At 35.9% G+C, this 20,118-nt stretch overlaps 4 protein-coding genes across 5 annotated transcripts; 2 read left to right on the top strand and 2 right to left on the bottom strand.

Annotated features, from left to right (window-relative positions):
- Nucleotides 1–1,071: 1,071 nt before the first annotated feature.
- Nucleotides 1,072–3,280, top strand: LOC104766427 (uncharacterized). 2 transcript variants are annotated; one of them, XM_010490319.2, is made up of 5 exons: nucleotides 1,072–1,265; nucleotides 1,688–1,795; nucleotides 1,924–2,028; nucleotides 2,354–2,630; nucleotides 3,013–3,280. In XM_010490319.2, the coding sequence occupies exons 1-4, from the start codon at nucleotides 1,142–1,144 to the stop codon at nucleotides 2,587–2,589; spliced, it is 573 nt and encodes a 190-aa protein (XP_010488621.2). In that variant the 5' UTR covers nucleotides 1,072–1,141; the 3' UTR covers nucleotides 2,590–2,630; nucleotides 3,013–3,280. The 2 variants fall into 2 exon arrangements, with proteins under 2 accessions (XP_010488621.2, XP_087358368.1); XM_087502242.1 differs by lacking the exon at nucleotides 3,013–3,280 and adding an exon at nucleotides 2,739–2,928.
- A 180-nt stretch (nucleotides 3,281–3,460) lies between these two features.
- On the top strand, nucleotides 3,461–5,769 carry LOC104766426 (oleoyl-acyl carrier protein thioesterase 1, chloroplastic). The gene is made up of 7 exons (XM_010490316.3): nucleotides 3,461–4,067; nucleotides 4,171–4,304; nucleotides 4,391–4,504; nucleotides 4,677–4,772; nucleotides 4,878–4,965; nucleotides 5,048–5,116; nucleotides 5,202–5,769. Exons 1-7 carry the CDS (start codon nucleotides 3,708–3,710, stop codon nucleotides 5,448–5,450), a joined length of 1,110 nt encoding a protein of 369 aa, XP_010488618.1. The 5' UTR covers nucleotides 3,461–3,707; the 3' UTR covers nucleotides 5,451–5,769.
- A 55-nt stretch (nucleotides 5,770–5,824) lies between these two features.
- Nucleotides 5,825–8,358, bottom strand: LOC104766424 (uncharacterized). Its single transcript, XM_010490315.2, has one exon. It carries the CDS (start codon nucleotides 7,808–7,810, stop codon nucleotides 5,999–6,001), a length of 1,812 nt encoding a protein of 603 aa, XP_010488617.1. The 5' UTR covers nucleotides 7,811–8,358; the 3' UTR covers nucleotides 5,825–5,998.
- A 4,219-nt stretch (nucleotides 8,359–12,577) lies between these two features.
- On the bottom strand, nucleotides 12,578–15,129 carry LOC104766423 (RPM1-interacting protein 4-like). Its single transcript, XM_010490314.3, has 4 exons — nucleotides 14,810–15,129; nucleotides 13,708–14,112; nucleotides 12,953–13,138; nucleotides 12,578–12,851 (listed from the first exon to the last, which is right to left on the bottom strand). The coding sequence occupies exons 1-4, from the start codon at nucleotides 14,813–14,815 to the stop codon at nucleotides 12,822–12,824; spliced, it is 627 nt and encodes a 208-aa protein (XP_010488616.1). The 5' UTR covers nucleotides 14,816–15,129; the 3' UTR covers nucleotides 12,578–12,821.
- Nucleotides 15,130–20,118: the final 4,989 nt, after the last annotated feature.

Below are 20,118 nucleotides of genomic sequence, written 5' to 3'. Positions count from 1 at the left end.
TGATTTCTAATTTTTCATAGATTTATATGTTTATATATTATAGCAAACTCACTTTTAGGGGTCAATTTAAATATAGCAGATGAGATTTTTTTATTATCTCATCTAATTGTTTAGATTTGTTAATGATCTTAAAAGTTGTAATATTTTGATCCAACAATTGTGTTTCTTCGTCGTACTCCCAGCTTTCAATGTTCACATTTGTTAGATTTCGCACATTTTTGTTTTACACATCTTTGTTTATATATATATATATATATATATATATATATGTTTATGGACCTTGAAAATAGCTTTTGTTCTTTGAGTATTGTTTAACACCTTCAAATTTAAAAATTCTGAGTATTATTTTCTTTCAATTTATTAATCAACATTGATTCACTCATCTTTGTTAAAAAATTTAGATTGTTTTATTTATAGATTCATTCATCTAACTTTTGTTTGGTGTCGTTTTTCATCTAACCCGTATTGATCATCTCTTCCAAGTATTAATTTAGGTAATTAATTGTGATTTCTAATTTTTTGTAGATTTATCTTTTTAGTCAGTTTAGTTGGTTGCAGCTATAAGCTCTTTCTCCCTGATTCTCTTATTATTTTTTATAAATTTCGATAGAATAATTATTTAAATTTTGTTTTATATGAATATTTTTCAAAATTGATTATCTAAGTATCATTCAGTAAACCTAAATTTATATATCTTTAATATTATTTTCTTCTTTGTCACTGAATTGATTTTTCATTTTTATATATCCAACAAATATTTTATTTAAATAATTTAGTTGATTAATTTTAGTAATTATTTATGATTTTTATACTATACAGTTAACGAATTACCATAAAGTTTTCACTTTAAATGTGAAATTAACAATGTTAGTCATTTTAAGTTTTCAATTTTCCGTGCGGTAACCCATGGGCCAACATCCTAGTACTCAATAAAAACACGAAGGGGCAAATGTCTATTTAGAAACATCTGGGGAATAAAATGAAATTTATAGCATCTTGCAGGATCATTTCTTAATTACATAAGAGTTATGACCGGGTTCGGGTTTAGGGTTAAATCTCGGGGTTTAGATCAACCCGAATCATAAGACACCGTAACATCGAGAAATTGGAGTCGTCTCCTAAGTTCCGTGGCGTCAAAAAAATGGCGTCGGGTGATCGGAAATCCCCAGAAGAACGAACGACTAAGCCGTTGTCTCCTCCGACTCCGATCGTGCAGCAAAATGGAACTCCGACGAGGCGTGTGCTGATCACTTCCCTTTTAGCAGGTTTTCGCATTAAACAATCACTTGCTTCTTCGTCTCTCTCTGGGTTTATTGTTACATTTTTGTTCGAACGACTAGGGATTATGAGTGTACACACCTTTTAGAAGACGCATTTGTGATTTTGGTTGCACAAATTTGATGTTTCCATAAGTATTACTTTGAAGTTCGTTTTACAAGCTTGTTGTGAATGGAGGAATCCATCAAATTCCATTGCTTATGAGTTAGGAAGATGACAACCTTTGGCTGCGTTTGATTAGTTATTGGAAGATCATAGCATATGTCATAACTGTTACTTAGATTTTGCACAAACGTTGTGTGGGTGTAGAGAAGATTCACTAGTTTGATGACCAGAGCCTTTGGGGTTTTTTGGGTTGATTATTCTATAGCTTAGTTATTGTGTTGTCTGAGAAGATGTTCATGTGCAGGTGTTATTGGAGGAGGAGCTGGTTTAGTGTCTAAACACCGGAAACCTCATCCAAATATTCCTACTGTTTACGCTACTAATTGTGCTATTGTCGCCGGTTGCTATTGCGGTACCTTATTTTCTTCTTTTCCATTTGTGTGTTTCTGAAGATTGAAACTGTGTGTTTCCAACTTTTTCTAAGAAGTGGAGTGTAATGTCATGTTACATTAACATTTGTTTCCTTGTTGGTTTTGGTAGGAGCTCGTGAGTTTGTGAGAATAACTCGAAGATCAGAGCACGATGATTTAATGAACTCAGCTATTGGAGGACTTTTCAGTGGTGCTTTGCTTGGAAGACTTCAAGGTTTGTGATCATGAATATGTTTAGGCAGTATTTATTTAACTGTGTCTTCCTCATTCTTTGTCCAATCTTTATGAATTTCCATAGTCCCTGAAGATTTGGTTGTGTTAATAATACTCTCAACTAGTCTGACCATGAGAGTGCCATTTGCTGTTACAATAAGAGATCATAACATAATAACTCTGCTGTCTGAGTCAGTTAGAATGAATCTTTCATGAATACCTCTTTACTCTTTAGGTTGTTAAGCCTGAAATTGACATGGTTTTATGATTATGCCCGTCTCCTCGCTAGATTGTTAGACTCCTGTAACCCTTAATTTTATTTACAGGAGGTCCTCAGGGTGCGATTCGCTACTCTCTAGTTTTTGCAGCTGTGGGCACAGCATTTGATTACGCTTCACTTATAGCAAAACCAATGTTAGAGAGCTACCGTAACATGGAGTCATTCAAGTTACCTGAATGGTCTCCTATTAGAATCCTCGACGAAGAAGCCTTAGCAAAGAAGAAAGCTCAGGAAGAGAAGATATTCCCTGAAAGAGTTCTCGGCAAATTGAACAAGGAATAGTCTTGAGTCTTCACCAACTTAGATTATTTCTTTCTTCTGAGGTTTGCATTCTTGTTTCTGGGTTTTGCTGTTTCGTGAGAGTAATTCTAGACCTTTTAGATAAGACTTGAGGAGGATTTTGTTTCTTTTTTTTTTTTGAGTTGCCTCAGGGGAAAAAGAACTTTCTTTAGACACAAGAAAACGTCGTTAGTTGTATTCTGACCTACTACCGACTACCGTAAGCGTATTGATATACTTATGGCAAATAAATGTAAATGTGGCAAAGTATTGGAAGGCTTAAGCTTCATATTGTTGAATAATTTGGGTGTTTTCTGTATTTATAAGTATGTTACAACACTATTTTTGTCTTTATAAACATAATGGCTACTTTACTTTTTGGGAGCATGTTTGTGAAGATTTGAGACTTTTCTTTGATTAACACAGGTGATCCAGATTAAGTCCAACTAATTGGATGGATAAACCAACCCATCGCTAGGTTGTCAGCCTTCACGCTCGCTACCACATGTCCAAGTTTTTCTGTTCTAGAAATTATTACACTTGCAATTTATGGTTTTTTTTTTGTTAACGTTCTAGACTACACAGATCGATCGATATATCTACTTTTTAAATCCGTTGGTGAATCTTCCGACTCCGACATAGTAGGTGTATAGTGGGTTAGAAGTAGATATACTAAAACGTGAGTTGTTATGAATTGTGCACTATTAGTGGATGCGTAAGAGAATGAGCAAACCTAAAAAAAAAAAATCTCAACAACACATGTGGACAAGAAAAAGTCTTCACCCTCGTTTGCAAAAACAAAGTCACATGATTAAACCGAGAAGACACGTGCTTGCTTTGAGCTATATTACAAAAACAGAGCACCACAACAAACAACAACACTAGCCGGACTTTTTAATTTAACACATTTCATCTTTGACAATTGTCCCCAACAATGGCAAGCAATGGCAAAACCGTGATTTCAGACACCACCAAGTGGCAAATTTAAAAAGTCGTACTTTCTTCACCTTTCGCCTCGGACCCATCGGAGGAGATTTACATTCACAGTGTTTTGAAATCCAAAAAAACAGAACCTTCTCGTTTCTCTTTTGCTTCTTCAATTTTTTTTCCAAAAAAAAAAAATGTTGAAGCTTTCGTGTAATGTGACTGATTCTTCAAAGTTACAGAGAAGCTTACTCTTCTTCTCGCATTCTCATCGATCTGATCCGGTGAATTGCATCCGTCGTAGAATCGTCGCATCTTCCGTCTCTTGTTCTCAGACGAAGAAGACGGGTTTGGTGGATCCTTTGCGAGCGGTTGTATCTGCTGATCAAGGAAGTGTGATTCGAGCTGAACAAGGTTTGGGTACTCTCGCGGATCAGCTCCGATTAGGTAGTTTGACTGAAGATGGTTTGTCTTATAAAGAGAAGTTTGTTGTCAGATCTTACGAAGTCGGTAGTAACAAAACCGCCACCATTGAAACCATCGCTAATCTCTTACAGGTCAGATTTTGTCTCTAAAATCTATGATTGGTTTTGTTCTTCTTCTTGTCTTCTTGATATGTCACAAAAGTATGAATCTTTTTTTATTTTTGTGTGTATATAGGAGGTGGGATGTAATCATGCACAAGGTGTTGGGTTTTCGACTGATGGGTTTGCAACAACACCTACGATGAGGAAATTGCATCTCATTTGGGTTACTGCTAGGATGCACATTGAGATCTACAATTACCCTGCTTGGTTTGTTTATTTTCATTTCTTATATGTCTGCATGTTGACTTTTTAGTGAGCCAGAAGTTTGAATCTTTGGTTTGGTTTTACTACAGGGGTGATGTGGTTGAGATAGAGACATGGTGTCAGAGTGAAGGAAGGATTGGGACAAGGCGTGATTGGATTCTTAAGGATTGTGCCACTGGTGAAGTCACTGGCCGTGCTACAAGGTATGAGTAAATAATATAGCAAAGTTTGGTTAGGGACCTTATGTTTTAATATTTGTGCCATGGACCTATAGTGGAGTTCTATGTTTTTTATGTTAAGAGAAAGGTTTCTGTAACTTGGATTTATGGGCCTGTTATAATTTTGTTGTGTGATGTATGTGTTTTGGTCTCTCAGCAAGTGGGTGATGATGAACCAAGACACAAGACGGCTTCAGAAAGTTTCTGATGATGTCCGGGACGAGTACTTGGTCTTCTGTCCTCAAGAACCCAGGTAAAAGGACAGTTTAGTACCAGGGCAAAGCTTGCTGGTCGATTAAATTGTTATTCCCATGAATGAATGAATGCTAAGTTTGTTTTCTTTCTATGTAACTAATAGATTAGCATTTCCAGAAGAGAATAACAGAAGCTTGAAGAAAATCCCAAAACTCGAAGATCCGGCTCAGTATTCAATGATTGGGCTCAAGGTACAAACAACAGTATTTTAGGACCCTTTCTCCAACTTTAGGCTTCAGAATTCCTCAACGCTTTGTGATCATTTTTTTGCAGCCTAGACGAGCTGATCTTGACATGAACCAGCATGTCAATAATGTCACCTACATTGGATGGGTTCTCGAGGTAAGTCAGGTTGTATGAGAAAAAGCTCAATGTGCTTAAATGATAACTTTAGTAATCATATGATCTTGTTTCCTGGTAATGGCAGAGCGTACCACAAGAAATTGTAGACACGCACGAACTTCAGGTCATTACTCTGGATTACAGAAGAGAATGTCAACAAGACGATGTGGTTGATTCACTCACCACCTCGGAAATTGGTGGAACCAATGGCTCTGCCACGTCTGGCACACAGGGCCACAACGATAGCCAGTTCTTGCATCTCCTGAGGTTGTCTGGAGATGGTCAGGAGATCAACCGCGGGACAACCCTGTGGAGAAAGAAGCCATCAAGATAAGAAATAGACAATCTCTTAAAGCCATTTTGTTCTCAAGTTTCCATCATCTCACTGAAGATTTCGCTTCACGAGTCTGAGCAGGTCTCATTTTTTTTCTTCTCTTTCAAATTTGGGTTAGGCTAGAAAGAACTGGATTGTTGAAGTAATCTTTGTTAAACTTAATTATGTTTGTTCATGTTCTTTGTACAAATTTTGGGGATTTAGCCAAACCCATATCATCTTTGGTCTTGTCTTGTGCCTGCGTGTATTTTTAATTTATCCTTTTAAAACACAAAAAAGATTGTTCATCAGATGTTTTATATAAACACAGTTTCTTTGACATCAAAGACCTCAAGAGGTAAGAGTTGTTTGAAACATTATACGAGTCAAGGAACTTTCACATAAAACTCTGTGGTTATTTAAACAAGTTACATGATTTGATAACAGATTTTGCCTATTACAGAGGCTCGTAAAAATGTAAACGGTGTGAGATAAAAATTGGAAACTACAAAAGAAAACACACTGAATCGAAGAACAACAATAAGATAATCATGAGTCCTACTCCTATGTCAGAGCATCTCAGTTAATCTAATCATGAAAGAGTTAACTGCAGAAGAATCCAAGACAATCCATGAAGACTCAAATAGCTCGTGAAAGTAATCAGCTCTACTCTCTTGAGCTGCCTTTCTGAAAGCATTGCCAAAAGCATTCCCTCTGACTGCCCCGAGCCTCGGCTTCCCACAAACTCCAACCACAAGTATCTTTCCAGGTTGTTGAGATGCGCAGGCACATAGCATTGGTTTCATCCTAGCTCCTTTCTCTCTCAAAGCATCCATTAGAAAGTAACAGAACTTTGTCAAGGCTTGAGGATATCCCAAATACTTAGCATCCATGGAATCTTCAACTTTCACCCATCTGAATTTCCTACCACTTCGGATGCATCCACTCTTCATGATTGCTGCACTTCCTTGTCTAAGAATTGCTCGTTGAACCTTGATTGCTTGTTGCATACCAGATCGAAGTTTATCCAAATTGTTCAAAGACAGAGCATCATAAGCTTCGCCAAACTGTTTTGAAGCAGAGGAGCCACCTGAACCAAGAAATGATTCAAGAAGTGCTGTGATACCATAGACAACATCTGCAGCAGATACCCTTGAGCTATAACCATGAAGCCGCAAGAAACTCCGGTAGTAGAAATCATTAAGCCCATATTCAGGCAAAAACCGATCAAACTCTTGCTTCATTTTTTTTTTCACCTCGAGGCTCATGTATGGAAACTTTTGCTGGCACTCGATAAGTGCAAACCCCATACGGGCTAGAAGAAGTTTAAGTTTCTTGATGCCGTTATCGCTCCACGTCTTCAACTTGGTCGCAATGTATGAGGAACAAAGCATGGAGTCAAACAACGTCCACTCCCTGAGAAGCATAAGCCTAGGCTCTTCTTCATAAGAGATTCTTGAGCAGTCTGGTGCTCGAATCTTGGTTCCATCTTTCAAAGTAACAGAAGTGATCTTATCAATGTTTCCCGAGCTATTGATGTGTTGTTCAAGCTCCATAACCGCAGCTTGGTATCTTTCATCAGTCAACCTCTCGTGAACAAACTGATCAGTCAAAGAGACACAAGCCAGCCAGAGCAACTCATTAGTGTTCTTCCTCAGCATGTGGGACAGCTCAAACAACAAGCACCCAGATGGCTTCCCATGAAAAGTCCCCATCTTGTAATAATCCCTCTTTAGCTTCTTAAAAACCTTGACACCATCTTCCATTTTCCTCCTCTTACTTGGCCTATCACCATCTCCATCATCACCATCATCACTACCCTCTTCTTCCTCCTCCTCCTCCTCCTCATCCTCATCCTCATGAGATTCACCAGCTTCTTCAGCCCTTTCCATATGCAACTGAAAGCTCTCATTCGCCAGCTTCAACACATCGAAATCATAAGCCAAATCAGCTTGCCTCTCATCATCATCAGTATGAAGAACAACAACTTGCTGATTCTGATCACTCAGGTTATGCAAATGAATAGGCCTATGACTATCCACAACAAAGACACGAGCCGCGGGACCTAACTTCAAGACAACCTTCAAATCACGGTGACAACCCCAATTAATCAAAAGTATAGTAACAGGAGGACTCTCAGAGGAAGTAGAACACAACCCAGCAGGACCAGCGTACTTGTGAATCTCCAGAAATGAGGATACAGGGAAACAAGAATACTGAATCGAATCTGATTCCAGTATATGAGTTATAACCTTAAGCGCACAGAGTGAGTCAACATCAGATGTAGAAGGAAATATCAAAAGCGGATTCTGTGAAGACAATGAAGTAGCTGACTCACGAAGCTTCGCATAGAACGATTCTACTTTCTGAATCCTCACCATATCCGTGAAATTGGATTACCCACCCAAAACCCAGTTAATCAAGAACCCTAAAAATTGGGGGAAGATCCTAATTATGCCCAGATTTGAGACCAAAGAGAAATCCAAAGTCAAAGTACCTTAGATTTTGACTTCTGGGTAGCTTTCAAGTCACCAGCTTTAGGATTCGTTTGCTCTCTTCTTCAGATTTTTTTACGACGATGATGATTACAGAGAAGCAAATGGAACAAAAGAGGAAGAGAGAGAGAAGAAGAGAGCGAAGGAGAGAGAGAGAGAGTCTGAGGAAGTAGTATAGAGATCTGAAAGGGTGTATTTGATTTGGCGTGTGGTAATGAAAATTTTGAAACTTTTTTCCATTTTCGAGTTCGCCGGCGAAATGTTGAAATTTTTCGAAATTTTTTTGATTGACCGCCAGATTTTTTTTGGCATTGGCGCTGAACCTAAAAATGAGGGAAGAAAAAAGAGAGGAAAGAATCCTATGTAGCGCAGCCCAGGAGATGATGTGAATCTGGACTGTGCCTTTTTGTTCAACTTGCTTTAATAAATCGACGGTCACTGATTAGTTTGACTGACACTACGACTAGTAATGGGCTTTTTTGTACGTGTTCAAACCTCGAGTTTGGGCCAATACAAACACATTTCTTCGGTTTGCGACTGTATTAGCAATTTTAGTTGTTCCTAGACCAGGGGATATGTATAAGTTTTGTTTTACACTTTTCATTTTCATGTCATTATTATGATATGTAAAAGATTGTATAGTGTTGGAGTTGGGTTTCGCTGGTCTTAGGCCAATAGCCGGCCCGTCAAAGTAATGGGTTTAATGGGCCTTAAGGCCGGGTTATCGACGAGTCCAAAACCTTTTCGAGAGATAAAGAAGGAGCGGCAAAGCCAAGCAGTCGAGAGAATCATGGGAGATCGGGGCTGGACGAGGAGAGATCAATGGAGTAAAACTCGGGATTCGGGCACAACATTGAGCAATTTAAATACTGTGAAAGACGTGTAAAAGATACAGAGCTAGACTCGAGAAGAAGAAATACTTGTAACCTCGCAAGAACATATTACAAATAACATCAATATCAATCCAGTTCGTCGTTTTTTCTTAGTTCATACCGATTTCTACCGAAAGCCTGCCCATATCTTAATTAATCATTTTATACTTTAAATTGTTGTTTTTCATATCAACATATGCATTATGTTTGGCTCCTATTATCCTGCAAAAGAAGATGAAGTGTGTTTTCAAGCTTCAAGAAAATTAATTATAGTGGTTTTCTTTTTTACAATAAAATTAATCATAGTTTTGTTTAGAGAAATTGTAAAAAAAAACAAAATTAGCACACAATAGTTATAAACTAAGTTTTTTTTATCGATTCAACAAATCCCAATGTAGCAAGCGGCATTTTCAGAACATAATTTTTTTTGGTAAGTACTAACAAAAGAAAATTAAAGATCCTACTTGTCACCTAAACCGATCAACTTCATCAGAAGCTTTACAAAATAACTAGCTTCGTTCTTAGATTTTTGCTCAAAGGGCTCCTTTGATAGATCTTTGGCTGGAAGCTTCATCTTCTTCCACCTGCTTGCCACCCACGAACTAGCTCCATCATGAATCTCCTTTTTGCTAAGATTTTTGGTCTTCTTGTGCTCTTTTTGAGCTTCATCTTTGTACCTTGTCTTTTCTCTTTTTTTTTCTTGAAGCTTGGAGAGGCTTAACGTGATTCATGAATAAGTACATATCATTTGTTTTGAAACATTATTTTTTGCATAATGTGTACCATCCTTTTTAACGATGTTTATTATGGATCGTCAATATTGGTGGACTAACTTCGGTAATAAAACTGTCCAAATGGTCATTTTTCATAAATATGGTACATTTCCCACAAGGAATAAATGTAGCCGTAGCAGCTTGCAAGAAGCTGAAGAAGATTCTTTATTTGAATCTCAACAATTGGCGTGTTGATTTTACTAGAAATTCAATAGCAAATTTTAATTATCAAAATACGTACAATAGGTGTTATGTGCCTCACATATGTACAAGTTGATTCAAAATGAAGAAATTAGTAAAAACAATGTAAAACTAATATATTTTTTTTTTGGAAACAGAGTTAACAGATCATATAGATCCTGAAATTTTGAAAAATATTTACAAAACTGAAAAAAAACTATAAATAAGAAATAAAAAGATAAGATGATCTAAATATGGCCTAAGACTTTCTTTAGAAAGATTTATGGTCTTTCCAAATATGAAACTGAATTTTTAGGAATCTTTGAAGCAGAATATAGAAAAATCTTGGGAGGAATCTTCCAAGTAAGATGAAGAATGTTTTTTTTTCCTATGAATTACAAGGAAAAAAAAGTTCCAGAATGGATCAAACAAAAATCCATAAATAAATATCAAGACACTTTCATAAGCTTATGGATCAAAAAATTTCATAAATGAATATCAAACACTTTCGTAAACCTGTTTATAGCCTGTTTGTAATGGTTGCTGAATGTGATTACTGTTAGACTAGTCACCCACTTTTCAAGTGTATCCACTGTTTTCACAAAAAAAAACATATCAAATTAATTCTTTTTTGAATTCCATAAAAAAAATAGTGAAAAATAAAAATACAAGAATATTACATGGGTCCTCCACCACAAACTTCATGGAAGCACCTACAATTTTTTTATGAATAAATATTCAAGATCTTGATGGAGAAGTTGTTCATGAAGGGTGAACAAAAAAAACTTTTTATTGCCGGTAATGCACAAAAATGCAACGAAAATGTTAAACAAAAACACAACGAAAATGTTAAACATAAATATTAAATGCATTAAAGAGGCCGAAAATGTTATTTTTAAAAATAATTATCTATGATGGATAGATCGACTTATTAGAATATAGAGGCATATGCAAAAACGTTTGAAAGATGTGACATGCTTTACTAGAAAGAGATAAAAATGAACTACAACCACCATGATAATTAATATCAATAATGTATAATGTATCTTTCTAATTTTATTAATTTTTAATGTATTGTAAATATATTAAAAATCAAATAAATTTTAAAGTCATCAAATATGTATTTTCGTTGCTTTTTCATATGGTCTCCTTTATTCAGATTGTCTCAAGTTTCCTCAAAATCACATATAGTAAATTATTTTTTGAATCGCTTTCTAGGTGAAAATCTTAATATTATTAAAAGAGAAGTCTATTTTGAACATTTTTCAAAATTAATCATTTGCTTACTTCAATTGCCATTGAAATTATGTAAATTAGTTTAGAGATATATATAGTAAATTTTTCATTTAATTAGTTTAGAGATATATATAGTAAATTTTTCTCTCATATTTGGTTGATCATATTTTGAAAACATCTCTTCTACCCTATAATGAATGTTAAAAAATGATTTGATTTGATTGTGGATTTTTGCTAAGTGTCTACTTTTTTTTTAATTATTTTAAAATCATTTAGTATCACTATATATTTATTCGATCTACATAAAGAACTCAAAAGAATTTTATAACACAGTAATCCCAAAACAAAGAGTTTATTTCATGGTTAAAGAATATATATATGGTTTTGTTTGGTCCTTGATAATTCTTTTTGATAGTTTGTAATGTAAATATTGTTATCATCCAAATTGTCATTTTTTAGGAATATGATATATTTTCCACATGGAATAAAGGTAACTGACTGGGAGAATTTAAAAATCTCTTATTTGAATCCAGAAAATTGGCGTCTTGACTTTAAAGAGAATTCAAATAGAAGATACACAAGTTGATTCAAATTAAACATTTAGTGAAAAAAATGAGTAGTAGTTTTACGCACCTAAAGGAGGAAATGTTTATAAATTTACAAAAAGAAGTGTTACTTATGATGGATAGATCAATTTCATGAAATAGAAAACTGAAAAAAATTGTTTGAAAAATGTGTCATGATTAATAAGAAAGAGATGAAAATGAACTATAATTGCCATGATAATCAATGTAATTGTAATGTATCTTCTAATAATACTGTTGTGTTATATTGGAAATTTTTATGTCTAGGGGAGAAAACATAAAATAAAACTTATGATATATATTTTTAACTATTATAAAAATTGTGAAGTATTGTGCATGAAAGACGATTTACATGAATCCAGTTTTGTATGGTTGCAAATTATAACAAATAATGAGATGATACTAAACGGGACATAAAATATAATATCATTTTTAAAGTCAAAATTAAAATATTATTAAATAAGATATTGAAAAATAATTTGAAAACCAAAATACAAATAAATGGTAGGGAGATGACAAGATAAGCTGTGTGTGAAATTTATAAGGTTTTACATGGTAATTTTGTATGTTTTTCTAAGATTACATATTTCCGGTAGGTCTCAAATCTTAGCCTCAGAAGATCAGTTTGATTCTTCAAATAAGACCATGAAACACCAATTCTATAGATTCATAGTCTGCTGAACAGTATAATACATAATTAAAGCCGGAGAATCAAGCCTGAATATAGTGTGTACTAAAGAGCCAATGGAAGACAAAAGTGTCAGTCCGGTCTACTTTGATCTCCACATCATATGGATGGACCATGAGCCATCATGCTCAAAAAATCTTCTTAATTTTGATTTAACTCTATATGTTTGTTTTGTATGAATATTTATTAAGTTGGGTTCATAAAAGTTAGGTGTCCTAGGTAAAGCAGGCTTGCCTCATTTTTAATTTAGATTGGTGCAGAGTTAAGAGGCTTTAAAGTTTAAACATTAGTAAAAAAAAAAAAAAAAAAAAACTTGGAGGTACCTAAATATCTCTGATTCTTATCAAATCGGTCAGGCCGTACCACAATATAATGTACCTGCAACCAGGTCCAAAACTGGAATGTGTCTTACGAAAACACCAAAAGTAGTTGGGAAAAATACAAAAGATACATACAAGACTATACTATAAAATCTTATGCAAGTGGTACTGATGCCTTATTTCATCTAAGGAGAATCATTAAGATTACACACACTATATACAATCCTCCGGAAGCACTTCCCTTTCATTTTCCTCCAAAGCCAAAGCAGCAACACTGTCAATTGTCACAAGACAAACCAATTCAGAAAACTATTCGAAGATGTTGTTTTTCACTGATTCTACTTGAAGAAATGAGCTTTTTAAAGGATGTCTTACTGAGGAAGTGTTGGAAGGTGGTTTATTGGAGCTTGGATGAGTCGGCGTTCTTGAAGATCCACTCACGTTTGCTCCAGAACTTCTCTCTTCGCGGACTTTATTGAAGATGTGTGTGTATCCATCAGCTGAGGACGGGTTATTCTCGTCCCAGTCACCAAACTTTGGCACCACTGTGACTTTTTCAGGCTGTAAAACAGTTCAAAAAACTCAGATCATTCAGAACCACAAACACACAGAAGCAACAAACAGATAGATTCAACCAATAACCTGACATTCTCTGAAACAAGTGATGCAACATATAGACAAGGTTCAACCAAGAATCTAACATCCTCTGAAACAAATGATGCAAACATATAGACAAGGTTCAACCAAGAATATGACATTCTCTGAAACAAGTGATGCAAACAAAATAACAAATAAACAAGGTTGAACCAAGACTCTAACATCCTCTGAAACAAATGATGCAACAAATGGACAAGGTTCAACCAAAAATCTGATCTTCTCTGAAACAAGTGCAAACAAATAGAAAAGGTTGAATTAAGACTCAATACTCTGTGAAACAAGTGTAAACAAATAGACAAGGTTGAACCAAGACTCTAACATTCTCTGAAACAAGTGAGGCAAACAAATAGACAAAGGTGAACCAAGAATCTAACATTCTCTGAAACAAGTGATGCAAACAAACAGACGGTTTCAAAGAAGACAGAATTGACACTCATCCTTCAAAAGATTGTGGTAAAGTGAGAGATTCTTACACTTTCATCAGCTCTAAGGTTGGCGGGTTTAGGCTTAGATCTTCCAGTGCTATCATATGAATTCTTATGCAACGGTGACTTGTTTTCATAACTATTGTTCTGAGAAGACCTTCCTTGTCTTTTATTAGCAGCTTCATTTGATGAACCACCAGCATCACCAAACTGCTTCAACTCGCTCTCGTCTCTGCTTCTCATATGCTCACGCGATCTTCTAACAGTGTCAACCTGGTCAGGTTTGTTTCTGGAAGGAGGAGCTTGAGATTGTGAATCCGAGTTATACTCCGGGTCATTCGGGTTCGTGATTTTGCCACCAGGAGCTTTAGTCTTGCGAGCTTTGTCAAAGTAAGCTGTGTAAGGAACATTCTCCTCAGCTTCCCAGTTTCCAAATTTGGGTACATTAGAGCGCTGTTTGCAACAATCAGTTCAACAACAATGTCAACATTTCAATACCACTGATTGAGATAGAAACATAAAGACCCTAGAGAACAATCATTACAGAACCAAGATAGCAACAACAACAACACAATAATGATTTTTGCAAATTCACTAAGAATCCAAAACAGAATGAGAAACACAAAAATCCCAAGTTTGGGTTTAGAACGCTATTGCAACAGAATACATTAAAACGCTGTTTGTTGCAACAAAACAACAAATTCAATCAGTTCAACAACAATGTCTTCCACAAAAACATTTCAATAGACCCTAGAGAACAATCATCACAGAACCAAGATAGCAGCAACAACAACAACAACACAATCACTAAGAATCCAAAACAGAATAAGAAAGACAACAAAGCCAAATTGGGTTTATCGATTTCATTCAAGCACAATCATAAAGTTGAAACCTTTCTAATCAAAAATAGAAACTTTACCACAAAAATAGTAACTTTCATATAACCCTGTTCTTATCTAAGCAAATCAGGATCATAAAGTTGAATAATATTTATCACACAATCCATGGAATGGAAGAACCATAAATGCAAATAGATAAGACTTAGTTTTCTCCACAAATCCCAAAAAATTCAGAGATTTACAGAATCGAAACAATAAGTAAAAATCTCAGAGAGACCCTAAAAGAAGAAGGAAAGAAAGAAAACACTTACTGCCATGGGAGAGAGAGGTTGTGAAAAGAGGTAGCTAGAGAATTGAAGTCTAAAGCTTTCTTTGGTTTGAGAGATAGAGAGAGAGAGAGAGATTGTGAGAAGGAGAAGAGACGAAGAAGAAGAAGAAGAAGAAGAAGTTTTTTTTTTTTTTATCAAAGCGTTGACTAGTGATGCTATGTAGTCTTTGACCCTTCTCCTCCTCTCTAATTCTCTTCTCTTGTCTCACTCCAACTCTATTAATTAAGAAACAAAATTCATGTAAAATACGAAAATAGATACTTACAAAAACCACTCAAACGCCGTTACCGTTAATGGCGGCTATATTTGGTGTCCATGTTACAGTGTTTCCTCTTAAAGTCGTATTGAATGTTTGTGTCCTAAGATTGGTTATGAATAATGTATGTGGGTCGGAGCACCATTTGCGTCAGTGGTACCAATTCGACTACGACTATACATATAAGTTAACCATTTTGAAGCAAACCACTTTGCAAGTTTTCTAAGAAGAAAGAATAAAAGTTGTAGAAGAGTAAATATTTTTAGAAATATCACCATTTATGTAAATATTTGCAAACCCAAAAAAAAAAAAAACTACTTTTATTACGGTCAGTTCACAATACAGTTTTTGTTTTTATCATTGCCATTTTGTGGCGTCTATATTCCAATATGATAGAGTGCCAACAATAATAAAATCAGTGTATGCAACTAACAGAATACTCGAGGCGACTTTTGTGGTTAACAAAGTCAATGCTGCCTCTTCTTTGTCTCTCTTTACACCGAAAGACCCTCTTGAGAATTTACGTAGCTCTTTCTTCCAAGAACAAAAAAGAAAAAAAACTAACATATATATGTCTCGTGACTCGTGGCATCTTCTAGTCTTTATTTATTTTCCTCAACTATCTATTATTTAACCAATCAATACAAGTTGTTCACTAGAAACCAGGATTCTAAACATTATTTAGTAGACAAATTGGACAGTGTTTAGCGTTGTACACACAAATTTTATAAGTGGAAAGTATTCAACGTTGATAATTATTCCATGCTCCCATACACTTACACACACGTGGCCTCTAGTCCACACAGGTACTGTTTCACATGGTTATTGGGAATATTATAGATATGAAGAAAAATAAGAAAGATTGCTCTTTTTTTTTTTTTTATCGGATGTCCCCGAAGGGACAAGAAAGATTGCTCAATCAGCTTTCAGTTCCTCAACTTGAGTTTGTCTTTTTTTTTTTTTTTTTTTTTGACAAGTGTATTGATCACATAGAGTATTGTGGAATGTATAGTAAGTTAAGACAACAAAGAGTGTGCTTTCTTATAAATATTTTGTGTTTCTAATTATTTTTTTGGTTTGATCTTACATAGCGCTATGTAAGACCTTCCCATAGGCTTTCTGTCAGACCCAAAAAAACCGACCCGAGTAAACCGAAACATTCGGTTTTCGGGACCGAGATAGAAGGATGAGGAGAACCGATCGAGAAAATTAATTTGCGGATTCGGTTTCGGGGAATTACGGTTTGGGGGGTCATTTCCGATCGGTTTTACTAAACCGAGGTATAAATGGTGTTTCATTAACCCTAATAATCACTTTCAGTCTTTCACCCTCGAGAGAAAACCTTCTAACCCTATGCAGCCGACTACGAAGGCGATTCTCCGAGAAACCCAAACTCCGTCTCAGTCACTCATCATCATCATTTCTTCTCTCGTTCTCTTAATCTCTTCTTCTGTTATTCTTCATTGTCTTTTACAAGTAGATCTTTGTTGGAAAATTTCTGAAATCGAAAGATTTGGTGAACCCTAATCCCCAAATCGAGAAGGTAAACTCTTATTCCTTTCAATCTATGTTCTTATAATTGAAATCGTTTTAAATCCTTGGGTTTCTGTTAATTTCTAGTACCCTAATCTCGTTAATGTCAGATTTCCAAAAAAACCCTAACCCTAATTTTTTCAAATCGATTTATTTTCCAAAATTTGGTATAGTTTCTTATAATTTCGTCTTCTGGGTTGCTAAATTTAGTCGTAATTGTTTTCATTTGGGATTTAAACACAAACTAGGGTTGCTTTAATCGATTGTTGTGACTTGTGAGTATAAATTTTTTGATGGTTTACTTGCTCGAACTTCTCTAATGCTAAGCGTCTGTGATGGTTTGCAGATGGATGCTCAAGACCCGAACGACCCTAATGTCGACTCTGCTGCTGGGACTGCTGAGGCTGGGAATAAAAGGAATACAGCAGACTCTGCTCTACCACCTAAGCCAAAGAGGAAGTATCCTAAAAGGGCTGAGGTATGGCGACACTTCATTCAGAGGAATGAGAATGATAAGTATAGTTTCTGTAAGTATTGTGGGACAGAAGTAGGGTGTGATATGGTTCTAGCAGGGACTAGTTCGATGAGGGGTCACATTCGTATATGCAAACTGTACAAGGATTTCAATGAGAGGGAGAGTCAGAAAGCATTAGGTACTGATAATCAAGGGAATATGAGGGTCATTAGGTATGATCCTCAGCTGTTTAGGCAATCAGTTAATGAATTGGTTGTGGTGAATGAGTTGCCATTCTCCTTTGTTGAATCTGAAGGGTGGAAGCGGTTTTGTTTCAACATTCTTCCATTATATCAGACTTTCTCTAGAAAGACCTGTTCTAAGGACATTGCTGGGAGGTATCTGCAAGAGAAATCAGAGCTAAAACACTTGTTTAGTGTTGAGAAACAAAGAGTCTCTCTAACCACTGATATATGGGTTTCACAATCCACATCTGTCAACTACATGGTTGTGACTGGTCACTGGATTGATGAGAATTGGGCAATGCAGAAAAGGATACTTAGCTTCAAGGTAGTGACAGATCACAAAGGAGAGACAATTGCAGGACAGCTGCTTGATTGCTTAGAGGATTGGGGGGGTTGAGAAAGTCTTCACAGTTACGGTTGATAAGGCTAAGGGGAATGACAAGGGTGTGAAGGTTTTTAGAGAAGTGTTGATGCTGAAAGAAGTTGGAGCTTTAGTAAGCAATGGTGAATTCATGCATATGAGGTGTTGTGCTCACATTCTCAATCTAATTGTGGGAGATGGTCTGAAAATGGCAAATAACAGCATTGTTGCTATCCGGAATGCCATCAAATATGTGAGATCTTCTTTTACGAGATTGAAGTCCTTTCAATTGAGGTGAACACTTTAAGTCTTTCACCATTTGGTTCTAATTATATTACTTTGGATTGTTTGCTTCTGATTTGGCTTTAATCTTCTACAGTTGTGACACAAGAAAGGTGTGTAGAGGCAGCTTGCCTCTCGATGTGGTTACAAGGTGGAATTCAACATATCTTATGCTCACCGCAGATTTGAAGTTAAGAGTAGCCTTTGAGAAGATGCTGAGTGAGGACAAGTTCTACGATGAATACTTCCTGGAAGATGATGAGAAGACTAAGCAGCCACGTGTTGGACCACCAATGTATTCTGATTGGGAAGAGGCTGCAAGGTTAGTGAAGTTTCTCAAGGTCTTTTACAAATGCAATTTGACATTCTCGGCTTCCACAACTGTGACCTCGACTGTTTCTTACAAGGAGATTGTAAACATTGAAAGAAATTTAATTACTAAGTGTGGAAACAGTGATGAGGAGGTTAGGAAGCAGGCTCACATTATGAGAGATAAATTTGAGAAGTATTGGGATGGGTTAATGAATATGAATCCGCTAGTTTTTGTTGGTAGTGTCTTTGATCCCAGGAATAAGATGCAGTTTGCTAGTCTATGCTTTGAACAACTTTATGGTAAGGATACAATCGAGTGTAGGAAGCTTACTAAATTAGTCACAAGTGTGATGAAAAACAGTATGAGGAATACAGTTTCAGACTTAGCATACCTCTTGAGGTTGAGCAACCCGAAGTATCACAAGCAGAAAATATTATGGCTGCCTTATCTGATGATGATGATGATGATGGCTGTGAGGGGGTAGAGACTTTATACAACAATATGATTAACACTAGGAGACAAGTAGATGGCTGCAGTGAGTTGGATATCTACTTAACTGAGAAAACAGATGTTAGAGTGGAGACTGCTTTGGGTTTCCCTTATGATATCCTCTCATGGTGGAAGTGTAACACCCAGAAGTTCCCTATCTTGTCTGTTATGGCTAAGGATGTTCTAGCTATCCAAGTCTCCTCTGTCGCTTCAGAATCAGTGTTTAGTACTAGTGGCCGAGTATTGGATTCATATAGGAGTTCTTTAACTCCGTATATGGTTGAAGTACTGATTCTCACTCAGCAATGGCTAAGGTGACCACTTTAACTCTGAATGTGCTTCTGATTTGTATTTATATTGCATTGGTTTGTTTACTTCTGATTTCTCTTTGCTATTGTACAGGTGCTCTTTTAAAGCAGAAGCTGATGTTGCTTCCATGACGCAGATGTTGGAGGATGTTGCATTCTTTGAATCCCTTGGTTAGTATAAGTGTATAACCAATTTTTTTACTCTTGTTTATATACAATTCTGTTTACTTATGAGTTATGACCAATGTTTTGCTTGTATAGATTCTCGGAATGCACAAAATGATACTCAGTGACTCTTGCTTGCCTTGGTATAAGTTATGTATTTCCATTTATATCTTCTAAATACTAGTTAAATTATTGAATGTTGGAACTTGGATTACTTATTGTGTTTCTCTGTTTTGATGTTTACATGTAGTAGTATAATTAGGAAGCAGCTCTTTTGTACTTTTTGATGTGGAATAGCAGCATTAACATAACTCGGGAATAGGAAAGTGGTAGCTGCTCTCTTTTGTGGTTTTTTGATGCGGATAAGCAGCATGCACCATGCAGCCTTGATATGATATTGATTCAATAGCTTCTACCTCCTAAACAGTGAGTTGGTATTGATTCAATTCTAATCAAACTGTTATTTAGGCTGAGGGCTTTTGGTCCATTCTTTTGTAAATCATGGGTGCATATGGGTCTGTAATGATGTGATACATACACTTGTTAGGCTCAGTTTTTTTGGCTACTTCGATGCATAATAATCGAAGTAGTGTAGATTCGGTTTGAATTCGGAATGCAATATTTCTCAGAAAACCAATCCGATTAACCCGAGTCCCGAATACACCGAACCGAATAAATTATCGGTCCAATTCGGCAAGATTTCTCAAAAACCGAATAAGTAACAAACCGAACAAACCGATTCGATTTAGCCGAACAAACCGAATGCCCAGGGCTAGTAAGACCATTAGATCATGAGGTTTTTGTTAACACTTGAGGGTTATTTTTAACTTTTATTGAAAAGCTCAATGTCTCGAAACCTTTTTCCTTTTTTTTGGCTTTGATTGG

This window comes from Camelina sativa, chromosome 19 (genome assembly GCF_030686135.1).
Source record: "Camelina sativa cultivar CO46 ecotype springtype chromosome 19, ASM3068613v1".
NCBI lineage: Eukaryota > Viridiplantae > Streptophyta > Magnoliopsida > Brassicales > Brassicaceae > Camelina > Camelina sativa.
The sequence above is the reverse complement of the archived record's forward strand: the minus strand, read 5'-3'. Positions and strand labels throughout refer to the sequence as shown.